Source organism: Eriocheir sinensis, unplaced genomic scaffold, assembly GCF_024679095.1.
Source record: "Eriocheir sinensis breed Jianghai 21 unplaced genomic scaffold, ASM2467909v1 Scaffold386, whole genome shotgun sequence".
In the NCBI taxonomy this organism is placed as follows: Eukaryota; Metazoa; Arthropoda; class Malacostraca; order Decapoda; family Varunidae; genus Eriocheir; species Eriocheir sinensis.
The window spans coordinates 237973-255000 of NW_026111705.1; the positions used below are offsets into that span (position 1 = coordinate 237973).

The 17028-nt window shown below is 40.9% G+C and overlaps 1 protein-coding gene across 1 annotated transcript; it reads left to right on the plus strand.

Moving 5' to 3' along the window:
* Positions 1-7768: 7768 nt before the first annotated feature.
* LOC126992025 (NLR family CARD domain-containing protein 4-like) lies at positions 7769-9619 on the plus strand. Its single transcript, XM_050850699.1, has one exon. It carries the CDS (start codon positions 7769-7771, stop codon positions 9617-9619), a length of 1851 nt encoding a protein of 616 aa, XP_050706656.1.
* Positions 9620-17028: the final 7409 nt, after the last annotated feature.

Genomic DNA, 17028 nt, shown 5'->3' on the forward strand with positions numbered 1-17028 from the left:
GCCTTGATTTAATCACGCTTGTTCTCGTGCTGTCAAAGATAGAGAGGCACCTCACAAAAGGTACCAGAGCCTTCGAACTCCCGCTAGCCATGAGCTTTACATTTCCGCCCGGAATCGTGCCAAATCTATTCTTCAACTTATCAAAAACTCCTTTATCCATAGCTAATGTCAACACCTTGCTTTCTCTAATTCTTCCAGAGACTTCTGGCACTTAGCCAAAAATATCTCCTCCAATTTCACTTCTTCCTCGTTCCCGCCTCTTCTTAACCCAGACGGCAGCACTGCCATCTCTTCTATCTCTAAGGCTGAGCTCTTCGCTCAAACTTTCTGTAACAACTCCACTCTGGGCGATTCTGGGCATGTTCTTCTTACTCATCCCCCCTCCGACTCCCTTATGCCTGTTATTAAGATTCTTCCTAATGATGCTTTCTCTGCCTTCTCTGGCCTCAACTCTCAGAATGCTTATGGACCTGATGGAGTGCCTCTTATTGTCCTTAAAAACTGTGCTTCCGTGCTGACACCCTGCCTGGTCAAACTCTTTCGCCTCTGCCTGTCAACACCTACCTTTCCTTCCTGCTGGAAGTACGCCTTCGTACAGCCTGTGCCTAAGAAAGGTGACCGTTCCAATCCCTGAAACTACCGCCCTATAGCTTTACTTTCCAGTCTATTTAAAGCTTTTGAATCAATCCTTAACCGGAAGATTCAAAAGCACCTTTCCACTTCTAATCTTCTATCTGATCGCCAGCATGGGTTCCGCAAGGGGCGTTCTACTGGTGATCTTCTTGCTCTCTTAACTGACTCTTGGTCATCTTATCTTAGGCGTTTCGGTGAAACTTTCTCAGTTGCTCTAGACATATCGAAAGAATTCGATAGAGTCTGGCACAGGTCTTTGCTTTTTAAACTGCCCTCTTTCAATTTATATGCTTCTCTATGTTCCTTTATCTCCAGTTTCCTTTCCGACCGTTCTATCTCTGATGTGGTAGACGGTCACTGTTCTTCTTATAAACCTACTAACAGTGGTGTTCCACAGGGCTCTGTCCTATCACCCACTCTCTTCCTGTTATTCATCAATGATCCTCTTTCCATTACAAACTGTCCTATCCACTCATACGCTGATGACTCCACTCTGCATTGTTTAACTTCTTTCGACAGAGAATCCTCTCAACCGGAATTACATGGCTCCAGGCTGGAGGCTGCAGAACGATTAACCTCACACCTTACTATCATTTCCGATTGGGGTAAAAGGAACCTTGTGTCCGTCAATGCCTCAAAAACCCAATTTCTCCACCTATCAACTCGACACAATCTTCCAAACAACTATCCCCTATTCTTCGACAACACTCAGCTGTCACCATCTTCAACACTAAACATCCTCGGTCTATCCTTAACTCAAAATCTCAACTGAAAACTTCACATCTCTTCTCTCACTAAATCAGCTTCCTCGGGGTTAGGCGTTCTGTATCGTCTCCGCCAGTTCTTCTCCCCCGCACAGTTGCTATCCATATACGAGGGCATTGTCCGCCCTCATATGGAGTATGCATCTCACGTGTGAGGGGGCTCCACTCACACAGCTCTCTTGGACAGAGTGGAGTCTAAGGCTCTTCGTCTCATCAGCTCTCCTCCTCTTACTGACAGGCTTCTACCTCTTAATTTCCGCAGCCATGTTGCCTCTCTTTCTATCTTCTATCGATATTTTCATGCTGACTGCTCTTCTGAACTTGCTAACTGCATGCCTCCCCCCCTCCCGCGGCCCCGCTGCACGTGACTTTCTACTCATGCTCATCCCTATACTGTCCAAACCCCTTATGCAAGACTTAACCAGCATCCTCACTCTTTCATCCCTCACGCTGGTAAACTCTAGAACAATCTTCCTTCTTCTGTATTTCCTCCTGCCTACGACTTGAACTCTTTCAAGAGGAGGGTATCTGGACACCTCTCCTCCCAAAATTGACCTCTCTTTCGGCCACCTCTTAGGATTCTTTTTGTGAGCAGCGAGTAGCGGGCTTTTTCTTATTATTTTTTACTTTTTATTGTTGCCCTGAGCTGTCTCCTTTGTTGTAAAAAAAAATTCATTTATGACATTTACCGACATACAAGGGGTGTAGCTTGTTTCATTTATCACATCTACCGACATAAAAGGGGTGTAGGTTGTCTCATTTATCACATTTACCGACATACATGGGGTGTAGGTTATCTCATTTATCACATTTACCGACATACAAGGGGTGTAGGTTATCTCATTTATCACATTTACCGACATACAAGGGGTGCAGGTTATCTCATTTATCACATTTACCGACATACAAGGGGTGTAGGTTATCTCATTTATCACGTTTACCGACATACAAGGGGTGCAGGTTATCTCATTTATCACATTTACCGACATACAAGGGGTGTAGGTAGTCTCATTTATCACATTTACCGACATACAAGGAGTTCAGGTTATCTCATTTATCACATTTACTGACATACAAGGGGTGTAGGTTATCTCATTTATCACATTTACCGACTTACAAGGGGTGTAGGTTGTCTCATTTATCACATTTACCGACATACAAGGGGTGTAGGTTATCTCATTTATCACATTTACTGACATACATGGGGTGCAGGTTATCTCATTTATCACATTTACCGACATACAAGGGGTGTAGGTTGTCTCATTTATCACATTTACCGACATACAAGGGGTGCAGGTTGTCTCATTTATCACATTTACCGACATACAAGGGGTGCAGGTTGTCTCATTTATCACATTTACCGACATACAAGGGGTGTAGATTATCTCATTTATCACATTTACCAACATACAAGGGGTGTAGGTTATCTCATTTATCACATTTACCGACATAAAAGGGGTGTACGTTGTCTCATTTATCAAATTTACCGACATACAAGGGGTGTAGGTTATCTCATTTATCACATTTACCGACATAAAAGGGGTGTACGTTGTCTCATTTATCACATTTACCGACATAAAAGGGGTGTAGGTTATCTCATTTATCACATTTACCGACATACAAGGGGTGAAGGTTGTCTCATTTATCACATTTACCGACATAAAAGGGGTGTAGGTTATCTCATTTATCACATTTACCGACATACAAGGGGTGCAGGTTATCTCATTTATCACATTTACCGACATAAAAGGGGTGTACGTTGTCTCATTTATCACATTTACCGACATAAACGGGGTGTAGGTTATCTCATTTATCACATTTACCGACATACAAGGGGTGCTGGTTGTCTCATTTATCACATTTACCGACATAAAAGGGGTGTAGGTTATCTCATTTATCACATTTACCGACATACAAGGGGTGCAGGTTGTCTCATTTATCACATTTACCGACATAAAAGGGGTGTAGGTTATCTCATTTATCACATTTACCGACATACAAGGGGTGTAGATTGTCTCATTTATCACATTTACCGACATACAAGGGGTGTAGGTTGTCTCATTTATCACATTTACCGATATAAAAGGGGTGTAGGTTATCTCATTTATCACATTTACCGACATACAAGGGGTGTAGGTTGTCTCATTTATCACATTTACCGACATAAAAGGGGTGTAGGTTGTCTCATTTATGACATTTACCGACATAAAAGGGGTGCAGGTTGTCTCATTTATCAAATTTACCGACATACAAGGGGTGCAGGTTGTCTCATTTATCAAATTTACCGACATAAAAGGGGTGCAGGTTGCCTCATTTATCACATTTACTGACATACAAGAGGTGCAGATTATCTCATTTATCACATTTACCGACATAAATGGGGTGTAGGTTGTCTCATTTATCACATTTACCGACATACAAGGGATGCAGGTTGCCTCATTTATCACATTTACTGACATACAAGGGGTGTAGGTTGTTTCATTTATCACATTTACCGACATACAAGGAGAGCAGGTTATCTAATTTATCAAATTTACCCTCCTGGTCAAACTCTTTCGCCTCTGCCTGTCAACATCTACCTTTCCTTCCTGCTGGAAGTACGCCTACATACAGCCTGTGCCTAAGAAGGGTGACCGTTCCAGTCCTTCAGACTAACGTCGTATAGCTTTACTTTCTTGTCTATATAAAGCTTTTGAAACAATCCTTAACCGGAAGATTCAAAAGCACCTTTCCACTTCTGACCTTCTCTCTGATCGCCTGTATGGGTTCGGCAAAGGGCGTTCTACTGGCGATCTTCTTGCTCTCTTAACTGACTCTTGGTCATCCTCTCTTAGCCGTTTCGGTGAAACTTTCTCAGTTGCGTTATACATATCGAAAGCCTTCGATAGAGTCTGGCACAAATCTTTGCTTTCTAAACTGCCCTCTTTCGGATTCTATCCCCTTCTCTGTTCCTTTATCTCCAGTTTCCTTTCCGGCCGTTCTATATCTGCGGTGGTAGACGGTCACTGTTCTTCCCCTATACTTATGAACAGTGGTGTTCCACAGGGCTCTGTCCTATCTCTCACTTTCTTACTGTTATTCATCAATGATCTTCTTTTCATAAAAACATATGTCCTGTCCACTCATACGCAGACGACTCCACTCTGCATTATTCAACTTCTTTCAACAGTAGACCCTCTCAACAGGAATTGGGAGACTCCAGACTGGAGGCTGCAGAGCTCAGACCTTGACCTTGCTATAATTTCCGATTGGGGTAAAAGGAACCTTGTGTCCTTCAATGCCCCAAAACCTCAATTTTTCCACCTATCAACTCGACACAATCCTCCAAACACCTATCCCTTATTCTTCGACAACACTCAGCTGACACCTTCATCAACACTAAACATCCTCCGTCTATCCTTTACTCAAACTCTTAACTGAAAACTTCACATCTCTTTCACTAAATCAGCTTCCTCGAGGATGCGCGTTCTGTATCGTCTCCGCCAGTTCTTCTCCCCCGCGCAGTTGCTATCCCTATATATGGGCCTTGTCCGCCCTCGTATGGAATATGCATCTCACGTGTAGGGGGGCTCCACTCACACAGCTCTCTTGGACAGAGTGGAATCTAAGGCTCTTCGTCTCATCAGCACTCCTCTTACTGACAGCCTTCTACCTCTTAAATTCCGCCACCATGTTGCTTCTCTTTCTATCTTCTATCGATATTTTCACCCTGACTGCACTTCTGAATTTGCTAACTGCATGCCTCTCCACCTCCCGAGGCCCCGCTACACGCGACTTTCTACTCATCCCTATACTGTCCAAATCCTTTATGCAAGAGTTAGCCAGCTTCTCCATTCTTTTCTTTGTCTGTATTTCCTCCTGCCTACGACTTGAGCTCTTTCAAAAAGAGTGTATCAAGACACCTTTCCACCCGAGGTTGACCTCTCTTTTGGCTACTCTTCACTATTGTCTGTTGTGGCAGCTTCGAGTAGTTGGCTTTTTATTTTTTGCCCTTTTTTTTGTTGCCTTTGAACCGTCTCCTTTGTTGTAAGAAAATACAGGAGCTGTAGGTTGTCTCATTTATCACATTTACCAACATATAAGGGGTGTAGGTTATCTCATTTATCACATTTACCGACATACGAAGGGTGCAGGTTGTCTCATTTATCACATTTACCGACATACGAAGGGTGCAGGTTGTCTCATTTATCACATCTACCGACATACAAGGGGTGCAGGTTGTCTCATTTATAACATCTACCGACATACGAGGGGTGCAGGTTGTCTCATTTATCACATCTACCGACATACAAGGGGTGCAGGTTGTCTCATTTATCACATCTACCGACATACGAGGGGTGCAGGTTGTCTCATTTATCACATTTACCGACATACAAGGGGTGCAGGTTGTCTCATTTATCACATCTACCGACATACAAGGGGTGCAGGTTATCTCATTTATCACATCTACCGACATACAAGGGATGCAGGTTATCTCATTTATCACATTTACCGACATACAAGGGGTGCAGGTTATCTCATTTATCACATTTACCGACATACAAGGGATGCAGGTTATCTCATTTATCACATTTACTGACATATTCGGTGCAGGTTATCTCATTTATCACATTTATCGACATTAAAGGGTGCAGGTTATCTCATTTATCACATTTACTGACATACAAGGGTGCAGGTATTTCAATTATCACATTTACACCCTTGTTTGTCGGTAAATGTGATAAATGAGATAACCTGCACCCCTTGTATGTCGGTAAATGTGATAAATGAGACAGCCTGCACCCCTCGTATGTCGGTAAATGTTATAAATGAGACAACCTGCACCCCTTGTATGTCGATAAATCTAATAAATGAGATAACCTACACCCCTTGTATGTCGATAAATCTAATAAATGAGATAACCTACACCCCTTGTATGTCGGTATATGTGATAAATGAGATAACCTACACCCCTTGTATGTCGATAAATGTGATAAATGAGATAACCTGCACCTCTTGTATGTCGGTAAATGTGGTAAATGAGATAACCTGCACCCCTTGTTTGTCGGTAAATGTGATAAATGAGATAACCTGCACCCCTTGCATGTCAGTAAATGTGGTAAATGAGATAACCTGCATCCCTTATATGTCAGTAAATGTGATAAATGAGATAACCTGCACCCCTTTTTTGTCGGTAAATGTGATAAATGAGATAACCTGTACCCTTTGTTTGTCGGTTAATGTGGTAAATGAGACACTCTCCACCCTATGTATGTCAGTAAACGTGATAAATGAGACAACCTGCACACCTTGTATGTCGGTAAATGTGATAAATGAGATAACCTGCACCCCTTTTTTGTCGGTAAATGTGATAAATGAGATAACCTGTACCCTTTGTTTGTCGGTTAATGTGGTAAATGAGACACTCTCCACCCTATGTATGTCAGTAAACGTGATAAATGAGACAACCTGCACACCTTGTATGTCGGTAAATGTGATAAATGAGATAACCTGCACACATTGTATGTCGGTGAATGTGATAAATGAGATAACCTGCACCCCTTGTATGTCGGTAAATGTGATAAATGAGATAACCTGTATCCCTTGTATCTCGGTAATTGTGATTAATGAGATACCCTACACCCATTGAATGTTGGTAAATGTGATGAATGAGGTACCCTACACCCCTTGTATGTCGGTAAATGTGATAAATGAGATAACCTGCACCCCTTGTATGACAAGCAGTGGACAATATACACGGTGCCGTGCCGAAATTCGTCCACCGTGTGCATGTAAACAAGGCGGACGGCCTAAAACAAGGGGACGAGACTCGACGCCACACCGTCACTGTGTCCTCCCGAGTGAGTGATGACGCCATGTGTGTCTTTACAGGTAACCAAGCGTCCTGGACACCAATCAGCAGCCACCGACAGAAGATGGCGGCCTTCACGGAAAGTGTTGTCTTCCGTTTGAAGTTATTGCGCGTCCTGGAGACGGCCGGCCAGAAGGTGTTGACGTACACCCTCCTGTGCGGGACTCCAGGCAAGGACCCGAGCGAAACCCTCGTCGAGTACCTCGCCAGGCTTCCGGACACCTCGACGGCCAAATACAAGAACATAAAAGGAAAAGGAAAGTACTTCGACAAGACTCAGAAGCCGATGATCAATAGTGATCCTTCATGTAGCAACTTTGATATTTCCTTGCTCTCTAAAGCGATCACAGTGGCATGCGAAGGATGGGATGATACTTCTCAGCTCGCTAGGCTGGTCAAGATGATAAAGGACACGAGGAATGACTTGGTTCATGAAACACATAAAACATTGACTGGACATGAATTCCTGTCCGATCTTACAAAGTTGCAGAAAGAATTTGATGAGACACTAGACGCCACGATGGCGAAGTACAACACTGACGGGGTGGAGTGTGACAAGAAGAAAAAAGAAGTGGAAAAGCTTGTCCGCGACATCAGGGACGAGAGCCTTAGCGAGGATGAAGTATTGAGAAGGTCCTTGCGCGATCTGCTGTCACACTTCCGGAAGGAGGCTGATGAGGAACTCAAACAAAGGCTTGACCGTGCCACGCTCCTTGACCCGCTTCGGTTTCTCAACCGCTATGAACAGCTCCGAGTAGACGTAACAACTATTTTCTCAGAAATTATCATTGAAGAAGAAAAGAAGAATATCCATTACTCGAAGCTACTCACTCTCGCCCAGAATAGTAGTGCACCCGCATCGCCAAACCTTATACTGATAGAAGGAGATGCTGGCAGTGGAAAAACCACTCTTCTTACATACACTCTTTCCAATTACTTGAAGGAGGAGAGTGATCGCCAAATGGAGGGGCTCGGCCACTACCATCTTTTGTTATGGGTGGTGTGCCGAGAGAAGAGTAGCCTCACTCTTAAGGATCTGATAGACAGCCTCCTGCCCGGCGCCTGTGCCCGGTATAGTAACTTACTGATGCCTTTACTGAAGTACAGCAGGGTCCTCTTCCTGATAGATGGGCTTGACGAGATGAACGACGATTCACTCGTCAGAGATATCCTGAGCCAAGCTAAGGACTGCCCTAACTTCACTTTACTTTCAACATCCCGCCCAGAAGCCATAGAAGGAATGAAGGCAATGACGCCCAAAGAATTTAAGGTTTCCCACCTGAAGCTGGAGGGCGTCTCCGTTGATATGAGGACCGAGCTAGCATTAAAGCACTATCGCTGGCTGTGTGGCACCAAGCCTGTAGACGAGGCCCGCCTCAGGCAGGTCATGCAAGAGTTAGCCTGGAGTGAGATCTTCAGGATGCCTCTAAATATTCTCTTCCTCGTGACTTTATTCCACATCGAGCCTCAAAAACTGACAACCAAGATAACCCAGACCGAGCTGTACCAGAAGATCCTGGACTGGTGTGTGGCGAAGTTGCGGCACAGACTCGCTGGTTGTCCCGGAGTACCCAAAGGTCCCCTCCTCGGGATAGCAATTAAACGTTTTTTGCTTGAATTGTACAAAATTGCATTGCAGGGACTCCTTCATAGCAAATTATATCTCAGTGATGGTGATCTAGAACACCTGGCTGAGTTCTGTGACGGAAAGGGCCTGCCGCTGGAGGACACCTTATCAGCCTTCTACTCCCTGCGGCGGGTTGGGACGGCAGAGCAGTATCACGCTCCTCACAAGAGCCTTCAAGACTTTTTCGCGGCCTGCCACATTCATGGATGCTTCAGTAACAACTACAACTCAGGAGACATCCGAAAAGAGCTACACAAAATGGCAGGACAAAACCTACAGCTTGGCCCGCTCAGGAACATGTTGTGTCACCTACTGGGGCTGCTCAGCCGTCGCAGTCCCAGTGTCAAGGCGGTGGAGGAAACCGTGGACCTGTTACAAGCGTCTGGGATGAAGAACACTAATGACTGGCTGTCTGTGCTGGCGGAAACGGAGCCCGATCTCGACACCATGCTAAGGGTGGCACACCATATAGACCGGGATGAAGAATATGATGATAATGATGATGATGATGATGATGATGACATAAAAGTAAGAGACGGCACAGTGAACATCGCCACTCTCCTTTTGCCTCACATCCGTCCAAGGAAAGTACAGATAATCCTGACGAGGGACCACAGTGGGATGGAAGACTTGCTTGCAGCCCTTCATGACCACAAATTAATCAGTCTACACTTCAATCACCACTACAAACACCCTCGTCCAGACGCTGCCTCGGCTCCCCTGCTGCAACAAGCCCCATGGTAAGACACGTCCACTCACCTCCACCATTGCACTGCGGACAACAGGGACTCACTGTGCTATTGCCTTTCCCAAAACTGTCTATCCATCTATCTGTCAATCCCCTTTATTACCTACCTAGCAATCAATCCATCTAATATATAAACAGAAGAAGCCTGCACTTACCTAATTTCCACTTTGATTATCCTGAAATTGATACAAGTACACCATAACACAAAAATTTTCCTATGAGGTGAATTGACATAAATAATTTACATCACCACGATTATCATAAAATTTTGCTTTCCTCTATGGTATTTTGTTTGTTATCACAATACATCGTTACCAACACCAGAACGAGCTAATATAGTGTCTCATTAGTTCCATTTATATTATTATTATTATTATTATAATTATTATTATTATTATTATTATCATTATTATTATTATTATTATTATTATTATTATTATTATTATTATTATTATTATTACAGTATTATTGGTATAGATATACAATCATTATTATTATTGTTATTATTATTATTATTATTATTATTATTATTATTATTATTATTATTATTATTATGATTGTTGTTATTATTATTATTATTATTATTATTATTATTATTATTATTATTAGTAGTAGTAGTAGTAGTAGTAGTAGTAGTAGTAGTAGTAGTATAGTCAGTTTCATTCCGTCTGTCCACTCGGTAACGTGGATGTGGCACCTGCTCGTTGTGAGCTCGCGATTGCGTGAAGATCAACTTTATGTTTTCAGTGATACATTTGAGTGTTTGAGTACACAAAACAAGTGTTAATAACACAAACACTGTGCTAGATCGGCGTCGCATGACCCTCCAACACCCCCCCAACAATTTATATTATGCAACTAGGGGTCTAAAATGGAAAATGCTGGAAAGTAAAAATGGCGCCATTATAAACACTTGCCTGCGCTACAACGGGCTGGGGCCGACCATCAGGCCCTACTATGAAGGCCTACCGGCGCCACAGGCCAAGACGTAAAAAAAAAAAAAAATTAGTTTATAATGATATGTTGTAGGGTTCATCAGGGCTAACAAATGTTCTTATACAATGTCATGTCTACAATGCATGGGTAAGCCAGGAAAACAACTTGAAAACAACAACAACAACAACAACAACAACAACAACACTAAGATGGACAATCTGTTGATCGGCGTCTGCGTCGTCGACAAAAAAAACCTCGAGGCCTCTTATATGAACCGCAAACAAGCCGTTTTGCATCGATGATTATCTATCATACAAGCACACGAAGGAACAACTTGTCTATCAAACAGTATAGTCTGATCATTCTCGAACGATTCATAGCCTTTCAGATACACATATTTCATCTCATTCAGGTCCATAAAGTGATATGCGACTCTGCAAGTGTCTATACATAAGAAATTTTGATGCGTTGCATGTAAATAACATGTTTAGCCTAATTTGCGAAGTAGCCTATAGCATCGCATTCAACAGTTATTATTTACTGTTACATATTATTTCAATTATTAATCGTTATTTACATGCAGAAAATCAATAAAATACCCTTTATTTGCACTTGCAGAGACAGATGTCTTTTATGGCGTCTTCCATTTAGTGTAGCCCGTTTCTGGGTCGTGATCTCAGAGTCCTTGATAGAGTCCCGACAACCTAAGATTTGGACGCCATTATTGGGCCTGTTTTCGCCGCGCTTTTCAAACGCTGGCACACGCTCTCGCGGCGAAAACAGGGCCAATAATGGCGTCCAAATCTTAGGTTGTCGGGACTCTCTCTATCAAGAGACTCTACAGATCACGACCCAGAAACGGGTTACGCTACATGGAAGACGCTATTAATACACCTGAAATGAACTATCAATCAATGAATATGAAAAACCACAGATCATTCGAGTATGATGTGACTATGTTATTTGATACAGGCTTGTCTTTTCCCGTGCTTGTATGCTAGATTATCGATGCAAACGACCGAGTAGTTTTTTGTATACATCAACATTCAAATACATTATTGAAAAATAAGCTTAAATGTCTATCACGACAGTTGATTTTCAAGCATACAAGAACTAGAAATGGGCAGGTGACACAGCCACCAATATTCCCGCTGTGTTGGTGGCCAGACGGAATCAAACAGAATATAGTAGTAGTAGTAATAGTAGTAGTAGTAGTAGTAGTAGTAGTAGTAGTAGTAGTAGTAGTACCATATATATATATATATATATATATATATATATATATATATATATATATATATATATATATATATATATATATATATATATATATATATATATATATATATATATATATATATATATATATATATATAAATAGTATTATTATTATTATTATTATTATTATTATTATTATTATTATTATTATTATTATTATTATTATTATTATTATTATTATTATTATTATTATTATTATTATTATTATTATTATTATTATTATTATTATTATTATTATTATTATTATTATTATTATTATTATCATTGTTATTATTGTTATTTTTACTATTATTATTATTATTATTATTATTATTATTATTATTATTATTATTATTATTATTATTATTATTATTATTATTATTATTATTATTATTATTATTATTATTATTATTATTATTATTATTATTATTATTATTATTATTATTATTATTATTATTATTATTATTATTATTATTATTATTATTATTATTATTATTATTATTATTATTATTATTATTATTATTATTATTATTATTATTATTATTATTATTATTATTATTATTATTATTATTATTATTACTATTGTTATTATTATAGCCTATTATTATCTTTATTATTGTTATTGTTATTAGCCTATTATTATCATTATTATTATTATCTTTATTATTATTATTATCATCATTATTATCATCATTATTTTCCTCAATATTGCGTGTGTGTGTGTGTGTGTGTGTGTGTGTGTGTGTGTGTGTGTGTGTGTGTGTGTGTGTGTGTGTGTTCATTCTCTGTGGTGTCTGTGCCTCCCACGCACACGGCCGTGACCACAGTGGTGCACCGTTACAGCCGTGACCTGGTGCGGTTTACGGGCCAGCTGGACGCCGACCACTTGAGGCTACTCCCTGAAGGCCAGGGGGGGCTGTCCTTGTCGGTGGCGGGAGACAGCCACGCACGGACCCTGCTGCCGGCCCTCAGACACATCCCCTCATGCCCTCACCTATACGACCTGCGTGAGTGTAGAGGCTACCGTGTGCCGCAGCTGTTGACGTGTAGCTCACCTGACGTGTGTGTGTGTGTGTGTGTGTGTGTGTGTGTGTAGTGGGGAGGCGGTGTAGGTCGATGTATTTATTAAGTGTGAATGTGTGTGTGTGTGTGTGTGTGTGTGTGTGTGTGTGTGTGTGTGTGTGTGTGTGTGTGTGTGTGGTGGGGAGGCGATGTAAGTCGATGTATTTATTAAGTGTGAATGTGTGTGTGTGTGTGTGTGTGTGTGTGTGTGTGTGTGTGTGTGTGTGGTGACGGCAGTACATTCTTCCAGGGCTCCACGTCCCGGTATCTCAAGTGACCGTTGCCTGCCTCTCACCACTCCCTGATGCTGGCCATGGTGTAAGTCTGTTACTGTCTGGTGTTGGGGATGTGCAGGCAGCCGTAACCGTGGTCGCAGCCCTTTGTCCCGTGCAGAGAGAGTGAGTATTGGTGAAAGACGCTCATTAAAAAAAAATAAAAAATAGATAAATAAATTAATTTGGCGTTTCCTAACTCCCGCCGAGCAAATAATAAAGGTGAACAATAGTAGGCTAATATTAGGGGAAGCGGTGGTAATATGGACCACTTTTTTATTTCAGGCAAAAACACCGATTTTAAAGGGAAAATTGCATCAATAACCGTCATAAGTATTGGCAAATTTTATCCTCTTAACACAGAGTTATAGTGAGAAAAACTATATCATTCAAATGCTACAACTTTGTATTCAGAAAGATCCAAAAAAGTGGGTCGTAGAAACTGGGGTGGTGATATGGAACACGTGGGGTGCTAATATGAAACATTTTAGAAAATAATAAAACAGTATATTCCTTTTTGTGAACGCATAAATAAAACTTTTACAGTGAAATGGGAAATTTAAAAACATAAGTCACAAATGTAAGAATCAGTGTGACAGCAACTAGGCTACACAAGACATGAGCCCGTCCCCGGCACGCCACGCACTGGACCCACAGTTCTCCTCACTTGGACTTTGTAATTTTTTTTCATAGGAGGTCTTTAAAGCTTCCTTGTATGGAAAGGAAGTCAAGAGAGATGGTTTCAAACCTTTGCGACCTCTATTTGACTGATGTGATGTGTGGGGAGGTAAAGCCTGGAGACATGGAGGGGTGGTAATATGGAACATGCTGGTCCATATTCCCACCCCACGACATTTTCATAATTATTTAGCAGAAATTTTAAGCTAATTTGTTTTTCCAAAAAAACTAACTACGTCATTTTAATAAGTGATCTTATGATTAATCAACACACTATATATCAGAGTCCATATTTATTAATTTATATAGAAAAACAGGTTTTGAATCTTAACAAAAAAAAAAAAAAATAGTTTCACTGAGCAGGAATTAAATAGTTGCCCCTCAGAGCGACGCACCGCGAGCGAGTGACTCAAGAATCACTTTGGTGGCTTATGGGGAACTAATGTCTTGTTTAAAGTCAGTTACCAATGACAGCAGCCCGTGCTGTATGAGATATATGGCCTGGTTCATATTACCACCCTGGTCCATATTGGTACCTCCTCCCTTATATGTGATTCTTAATAATGAAAACATAAGACACTACCGATACTGATACTGCTGCTAATAATAATAATAATAATAATAATAATAATAATAATAATAATAATAATAATAATAATAATAATAATAATAATAATAATAATAATAATAATAATAATAATAATAATAATAATAATAATAATAATAATAATAATAATAATAATTTCAATATATTAATAGAAAAATAATGATAATAATAAGAAGAAAAACGAACAATAAAACTAGTATTAAGAACATTAATAACGAAAATACTTATAATATCTATATCTGTTGATAGCGGTACTACTACTACTACTACTACTACTACTACTACTGCTATAATAATAATAATAATAATAATAATAATAATAATAATAATAATAATAATAATAATAATAATAATAACGATACTACAAGTACTATTACTACTACTATTACTACTACTGCTACTACAACTACTACTACTACTACTACTATAATCCTATAATTGGTTCCTTGCTCTGCAAGGAACCAATTCCTCCCTGACAGGCCGGCAGTCCTTTTTCGTGTAATGCTGAACTTTGTCCCTACTATCCCACATGCACAGAGAGCACGAATACTTGGTGAAGCCGGACTATTGTCCCAACAAAAAGTTCACCATCTTCAGGTCAACACAAATCAATCACTCATGATCATAACGAATTTTCTCCAGCACGTACTTCACCGCTTCATACTTCTCCTTCAGTGTAGTCGGGTGAGCGAGGGGTACAAAGGCAACTGGTTGCCGTTGTGCAGCAGAACACATTTCAGCGATCGCTTGCTGCTGTCAATGAACAGTCTCCAATCTTCGAGTTGGTACTCTGGCACTCCAAGCTTGTGCAGAAGCTGCGCAATATCTGTACTGTACACCAAGTCCTTCTCTTCAGAGAAAAAAACGGAGGTACTCAGCTGTGGCGGAAACGACGTTTCTCGTGTGCCAAGCGAGGACCTTCTCAGGCGTTTTAGAGAATTGTTAGGCAGGATACGTGACGCTGGTTGGTCGCCAGTAGTGTGTGGCGTCCTGCCAAGGAGGGGCGTTGGCGATGGATGGCTGTCCAGGGCGATAGCAGTGAACAGCAGACTTGCTGAGCACTGCGAGCGCAATGGATGGCTGTTCGTCGACAATTGGGACCTCTTCTTTGGCAACGACGCCCTCTACGCCCGTGACGGGATACACTTGACGTTCAAGGGTGTTGAGGCTCTCTCAGACTCCCTTGAGCGAGCACTTGGTACCCTGAGGGATTTTTTAGTATAGGCGAGGGGGGGAGGAGTAATGGGAGCAATGGGAGGAGTAATGGGAGGGGACATCTAGCTCATTATATAACCAGGCAGCTTAGAAGTAATTCTAGGGGAGTAACAGAGGACGGGCTAAGAATCTTCTATACTAACAGCAGGAGCCTCAGAAACAAGATAGACTTACTAAGGGGTGAAGCTTATTCAGAAAATTTTGACATAATAGCGATCACTGAGACATGGATAGACACTGCTAATAGAAATTTTAGATCAGAATTTGAAATAACGGGTTATCAGATGTTTCACAAAGACAGAAGGGGCAGAAAGGGAGGTGGAGTTGCGCTATATGTTAAAGACTCACTTAAATGTTTAGTTAACAACTCAGTCAAAACTAACATGGATTCAGAATCAGTTTGGGTGGACGTTTACAAAGGGAAAGAAAAACTAACTCTAGGAGTTATATACAGGCCACCCAACCTTAACAGGCAGGACACGAGTATATTACTACAGGAGATTGGCAGGGCGAGTATGAATAGAAATGTCTGCGTAATGGGGGACTTTAATTATAGGAATATAGACTGGGAAGATCTAGTGGGTGACGTGGAAGCCGAGGACTTTCTTGAAGTTATACAAGATAATTTCCTTAAGCAGGTAGTTACTGAGCCTACCAGAGGAGATAAGATATTAGACTTAGTCCTAACCAATAATGGGAACTTGCTACGTGAGTTGGAGGTGGGCGGAGAGTTAGGAAATAGTGATCACAGAACGGTTCGTTTTAGCTTAGACTGGGCGGTAACCCGCGAACCAAACCCAGTGTTAGTGCCAGATTTTAGAAGAGCAAACTACGAGGGGCTCCGAAGACATCTTGAAGGGGTAAACTGGGATAATTTAGGGATTCATGAGGGCCAGAACTGCGGATTGGAGAGCCAGGAGAACAAGGTAGAAATGTCTTACAATAATTTAGTTAGAGTAATAGTTGAGGGGCAGGAACAGCATATACCACAGCGAACACTTAGAAAAGAAAACAATTATCCTAAGTGGATGACTCGTGGACTAAAACGCGAGATTGGGTTAAAGAAGGGAATTTATCAGAAAATAAAGAATGGGGAAACACATCTCAGGGGCCGGTACGTCGAACTATCTAGATTAGTTAAGAAAAACACCAGGATAGCAAAAAAGAACTATGAGATCAAAGTAGCAAATGAGGCGAAAAGTAATCCTAAGGGCTTCTTTCAGATGTATAGAACAAAAACACGGGAGAAAATTGGACCGCTGAAAACAAACACAGGGGAGCTAGTAGAAAATTACGAAAATATGAGCACATTGTTGAACGACCACTTCCTGTCAGTATTCACACCGGAGGATCGAACGACTATACCGGAAAGAGTTCA